Genomic DNA, 6,351 nt, shown 5'->3' on the forward strand with positions numbered 1-6,351 from the left:
CAATTGGGTCAAAAAATTTTCCCTGACAAAGGAGTTAAAGCAATTAAAGCTGTCCTCCTAAGGAAACAGATCAACCTTTGAATTAACAGTTTATCCCATTAAAATGACAGAAAGTTCATAGTGTTTCTTACTACATACTTTATCATGGCTACTGAGAGAGTGCTAATGCAGAGAAAATTAACTTTAGAAGAGAATTTTCAAATATTCTGCAGTATTTGGAGTGATCATTAGGCAGGCTGCCTTGAAAAAAGGCAAAGTATAAGTTCTTCAGTCTCCTCTTCCTGCAATATGAAATCACTGAGGAACAGCCCAGTGTACGGCAGATCTTCACATCATCCATGTACAAAGAGAGTGAATTTAACTTCTTCCTTTGTTGTTGTATTTGTGGCCCAGAATACACCATATCCCTTTATCTAAGGGAAGGATTATCCTGAACAAGGGTGATAAGTTGTGTGGTTAGACACTGAGATACAGCCCAAGGAAGTCTGGTGTTCAATGGCAGAGCCATCCAGCACTACTAAGATAGCACAGCCCTTCCCCATGCTTCCTGCAAAAAAAAGATTAGGACATTGCCTGTCACCCATTTGCATTTTCACATGATATGTAATGATCATATTCTGTAAACTCTTCCTGCTGTAATCTTGTTTTAGAGACTCTTTCCTCCTTTATTCCCTCCACTCCATCACAGACAATTTAACTTCCTGGAGAACATGATAGCTGTTGTTACCCTCTGCCATAGCAGAGTCTGGTTTCCTAGGAAGGTGTAGGATAGTAGTAATTCTGGATGCTTCTGGACTGCAATCCAAAATCTGCCAGAATTCAGGTAGGTGGCTTGCCAGCATCCATCTTTTCAGTGGAGGTGGCAGGAGAGACTAAAATTAATCTCCTCCAATTTAGTAATTGAATTGAGCCTTCAAAGCTGACTCACAAACTCTTGGAAGGAAGAACAGTCATTCTTTTTTAAATATAGTATTTGCTGACTTTTGAATGTGATCTTCCTTTCAAGTCCCTTAACCATTGCCATATCTTTGATTCTACCTGTTTTCTTCCCCCCACTAGCAAGAGGATATTGTGGGGTCTGACTGTTTCTTGGGCAGTTTCAAGATTGCCTTGTTTGTGGGTGAATCATAAGGCAGAGGCAATTGATGGTCTGAAATACTGCTCTGCTTCTTGCCATTCCTATCTTTTAGGAAGTGTTTCAAAAGATAGATAAAGTGACATGGTCAAACTCTATGAGGCTTCTTCAATATACTACATCTTTCCTGTTATGCAGGTTTCTTTCCATGTAGACTATCAGTTGGAGTAATATCTGGCTTGATTCTGTAGTTATTTTATCTTATTTTCACATTTTTTCCTTTGAATTCTAGATAGAAAATAGCTCAGAGCTGTAGATGATGATCTTGGCTAAACTGAGAGGTCTGTGGAAATGAGATGGGAAAGTCAAGTGATGAGAGTACTCGGGGAGTTCATTGATTTCTCTGTGACCAGGAAGTATTAAGTATATTGCCTTGTAAACAGGGGAGTTGATGCTGTTTGCAGCCTCCAAGTGCCATCTTAAAAGTAGCAAAGCAGGAACTTTGTAATGAACAATGTGTTCCCACAGCCATCCGCGTGAGCAGTGTTTTGGGCATTCCTACGTGTAAGGCACTGCTTTCCTTCTGATTATCTTCATGTGCTTCAGTGGAGACAGTTGTCTCATACGGAACCCTTTAGCAGTCCAGGTATCTTTTTGATCTTCTGGTATAACACTGGTGAAAGTACACAGTAGCAGAGCAGATGTTGTTTACTGTCTTCAAGTGGATGTTACTGTGTTGTTTTGGCCTTGCACCTGCTCTGGGTGAAGAAGATTGAGCTGTGTTGGGCTCTTTAACTTCCAGTAATCTTTGAAGCTTGAATGTCAGAGTGTTCTGTTGGGTCCTTGCGTGTCAGGGTAAAAAGGAGGACTTGGGCTTAGGGAAAAGTAGCCATGGCAAGCCACTTGCAGCCCATGGCCAGTGACTATACTCACCTCACCCTTTAACCTTCTTCAGAGCCCAGTGAAAACAGGTAGCCCATCACTGTCCTTGGCAGCCACCTGTCCTGGAATATTATTCCTCTTTTGGGAAGAAACTGGAGTGCCATGCTGGGCCAGACAGAGGCAGGCAGAAAGTCAGGGAGGTTTTTCTTAGGCACACATACATACACACAGTAGAATATTCAGTTTCATGGACTATAGTACCTTTGTTCTTTCAGCCTTAAATTTTTCAAACTGGCCACAGAACCTTCAGCATAGCAAGGGGATTGCATAAAAGATTGAGGTTATATTTGTTTTGAAAAGAGACTGAGAAGAACACATTCTGTTTATGAATGGTCACTAGGAGAGCACTGCTCTTCATAGTGCCTTGCTGTGCAACACAGGGAGCTCATGATGATGATAAGAGAATATAAATCTTTAAAAAGATGAACAGAAATGTTCTTCTAACATGGCACATAATGAGCTCCTGGAATTCATTGCTGGGGTTCATTGTTACAGTACACACTTTAGTAAAAGATTCAAATCTCTGAAGACCTACCAGTGCTCTGGTACAGAGCAGGAACACCTGGGCTAGCTGAGGTCACAGAAACTTACTTCCCCTGTGGAATAATGCTGCATGGTCCACCAGTTGCCAACAGAGTGCTCAGCTCCTCTCTTAAGTATGAGCTACTAGCAAAAACAACTAGACTAGTTCGTGATTCTTTTTGAGGTGAGAAACATCCAGAGTCTGTAGACTATTGAATGAAGGAAAACCTCAGGGAGCATTTTCCAGCCTAAAGGGATTTTTCTCTTCATCTGCAGGCAGTTACTTTTCCTTTCATCTGTAAAGAATGGAAAATTTCTCAATTCTTCTGCTTCTTCTATGCACAGTCATCAGAAAGGATTCACTGTCTTGATCCTCAGCACATTTGATTCAATGTACTTTTTCCATTAACTTTGATGGGTTTTGTTTCGCCCCTTTTGCCAAAATGGCTTCTCAAAGTGCTTTGAGATCTACTGATCAAAGTCTTGGATAAGCAAGGGTAGAATTTATTATTACTGTTCATCTGGAAGTAGCTATTTCATCTTCTCACAATGACTTTATAAACTCTGTTGCCAGCAAAAAGGGAGAGAAGATGCTGGACTTAGTCTCAACTGCAAAATTGCAAAAGCAATTGAGACTACAACTAGAAGGCTGATGCACTTACAGACATCATCAGAAAAGTTTGTGCTGTTACTTGTATTCCTGGTTACAGCTAAAGTAGTTACCAGCTGGTTTGGCAGTTCTGCTCAGAACCCCTGAGCTGGGTCAGACTGATCTGCCACAGCCAGCACCCGTATCCCTCACATTTATGAGGTCTTTCCTGTTTCGTGAGTCACCACTCTCAGCATCAGGTCTGCCCATCACCTTCATTGCAAACCCCTGTAAAGCTGCGCAGCAGAGCTCCCCAGGAGCAGTTCCAGGGTATTTGCAGAGACTCAAGTTCTTAATGCAGTCTGTGTAAAGTGGGTAGAGATGAAGACCATCATGCTGTTACACAGCCTGCATGTTCATATCCACGAGCATAATCCTCATCACAAGATGTGGGGTGCATACACCAAGCCTTAGTGAGCCAAGCTAACCCAGCAGCACAGAGAAAAGCACATGGGTCCTGGTCATCAGAAAACATGTCCCACTCTTGGGCCTGATGTTCAGCTTGCAAACTGCACTTTGGGTGTCAGTACTACTAGGAAGAAGTAAGTTCTGCCTCTCTTTTTGCTATTTGGGCAGCAGAGTGGAGGGAAAAAACACTGGGGAAGAAAAAACCTGAATATTGGATTGAGTGTAATAAATGGTTTCCCACATTTTTAACTACTGCTAATGAGCTGTAAGGAAAAACAATGTTTCATGGAATGAAAGGCATACTGTCAAACTGAGCAACAGGGCAATCTTGCAGCTGTAGCATTTGTGGGAGAGTACTTCTATTTTGCAAGTGAAGGTGATCATGGGCATTACTTTGTCTTCAGTCTGTTAAAATTCAGTCTTCAAGCCAAGAAAAGATCTGATGTCCAAACAACTACAATCAAATATACATAATGCATATTTTACATATTTATACATATATGAGTATATATATATATACACACACAAATATAATATATCCTTGCAGTTCATTAACAGTATGTAAAGTTTGGGAAGCCATTTATTGCAATCAATCCAATCTTAATTTCTTTCACAGTGTTCTGCCCCCCTCTACTCCACTGCATAAGTAGTAAAACATATGCATTTATATTTAAGTGCACTTGATTTTTTTCTAAACTGTGATGATGAAATATTCATACACCAAGATTAGAAGCAAGTAATACATCTGGAGCCACTCAATCCCCTACTAGTGCATTCATATAAAGAAGAAAAACTTAGTGCCCTCAGCAAACTCAGAAGTAGCCCCACAAATCAATAGAAGCACTGAGATGTTTTTCACTTCTATTAAAATAAAACTGTTGGTGAGAATTTATAGCTGCAAATACAGTATCATATCAGCCACAGTCCAGCTGTGAAATGGGTAGCTATAGAAAAACCATCATCATAATCTTGTTGACACCCATATACTCAGAATATCTGCTTCCAAACGTTTTCTGTGCACAACAGGTGCTGTTCTGCAAAACAAAATGTCTTGTTCCAGGTCTCATTTTTAGAGAAGATATGTTCAAGGGTTTTTATTCTGTCTTACTATGGAAATAAATGAATCCGTCTGTAAGAGTGATCAGGGAAAATGTAGCAAAAAGCCATCATAATTACCTTAAAAGAAAAAAAAAATAAAAAATGCAGGAATGTTGAGCAGACAGACAGCAAGACCTATTTAAGCTTCTGAAGAAATTACTGAAAATGAAATTACTTAGGCTATTGAAAAGCAAACAGAAATTGAAAGAATTTGCAGGGCAGATTTCCACACCAACATGGCACAGGCTAGACAAGCCCAAGCAGAGAGCTTCCCCTCCAGTAGTGGAAGTGCTTTGCGATTCCGTAGGAACCTGGGTTTGTGCCTCTGCTAGGGTTACTTTAGGTACTAGAACTACAAAGGTGTTTTCCATGTGAGCAGAGCTATGGTACTCAAGCTGTTCTGTGTACCCAAATGCATTCTTGCTCCTAAAGAAACATGCTGTAGTGTATTGGCAAAGCATAGCTATGCTGGTTTAAATGGGCTTAAACTTGGGGTTTCTGCTAATACAATTCTGCTTCTTCATACCCCTGACCAGCACAGAAATCACAATGGTTAGGGTCAAAGGGAGGTAATTAAGATGGAAAAAACCCTAGAACAGCTTACCTTAATGACATCAGCATAACCATGCTGCAAATGTAACTGTCTGTTTAAATTACAGGTATCTAGACCTCCGAAAATTTGGATCTGTTCCTCATGGAGGCTTCGGAATGGGGTTTGAACGCTACCTGCAGTACATCTTGGGAGTTGACAATATCAAAGATGTTATTCCTTTCCCCAGGTTTTCTCACTCCTGTCTCCTGTAGCTCAGCAGTTGACTCATGTGGAGAAAACCGCTGGTGTAATTATGTGTATATAACATACCAGGATATGACCGAGTGTGTTTTAGTGGGAAATCAAGATCATTTTTTACATCAGTGAAACTTTTGGTCAGTTTAATACTGGGTTATTGAAAATAATATATGTTCTGGTAAAATTATGGAAGGACACTGGCAATTAATTTGATAGCATCTCATGCCTTTAGTGCACTTCAGGAGTATTAATAAATCCCACTTAACTAAAGGGTTACGATTCTCATGAGACTAGTACAAGCCATGGAAGTACTGAACAAGCACTGAAGGTAGCAGGGGGTTTTATGTGAAATATTAATAAGGAAGTGTGACCTAAAATATTGTCATGGCTGTGATACACTTGTTACTGCTACAGTCAGGAAATAGCTACTGTAAAGCATGATTCTCCCCACTCTGTTTTAAAAGCAAATACTGTTTACCTTGGAAAAATCAGCCAGACCTAGCAAGACAATGTCATATTGGAATTGCTGGAGTGAGTTTGTTGAATGATGTTTGATTTTGTGAATCATCAATAAAGATGTACACTGGGTTGTTTATAACTCTGTATGGCTTCTTCTTCTGTTATAAAACTGTAACTCTCAGCATGAGTGAGTTTCCTTCAGTGTCTTTGGTAGAGGTTTCATTTTCTGTATAACCAAATTAGTTGCACAACTTCTGCAGAGGGTATTTGTTTTCTGTCTCCAAGAAAGCACATATTCATAGCAGACAGAAATGTTCAGTTAGATGAGAGTTTGTTCATCCATTCATCTCTCCAGAGCCAAATTGCAGTTCTTGGGGTTTTGTTGTTGCTTTGCTTTTCTGTTGTTGT

At 40.2% G+C, this 6,351-nt stretch overlaps 1 protein-coding gene across 1 annotated transcript in view; it reads left to right on the forward strand.

Moving 5' to 3' along the window:
* NARS2 (asparaginyl-tRNA synthetase 2, mitochondrial) overlaps positions 1-6,082 on the forward strand; it is a 48,245-nt gene extending 42,163 nt beyond the window's left edge. Inside the window, exon 14 of the mRNA XM_023921858.2 lies at positions 5,354-6,082. Within this exon, the coding sequence (XP_023777626.2) occupies positions 5,354-5,498 (145 nt within the window). The 3' untranslated portion in view covers positions 5,499-6,082. The remainder of the gene's footprint in view (positions 1-5,353) is intronic.
* The last annotated feature ends 269 nt before the right edge of the window (positions 6,083-6,351 follow it).

This window comes from Cyanistes caeruleus, chromosome 3 (assembly GCF_971803275.1).
Source record: "Cyanistes caeruleus chromosome 3, bCyaCae1.hap1.1, whole genome shotgun sequence".
NCBI lineage: Eukaryota > Metazoa > Chordata > Aves > Passeriformes > Paridae > Cyanistes > Cyanistes caeruleus.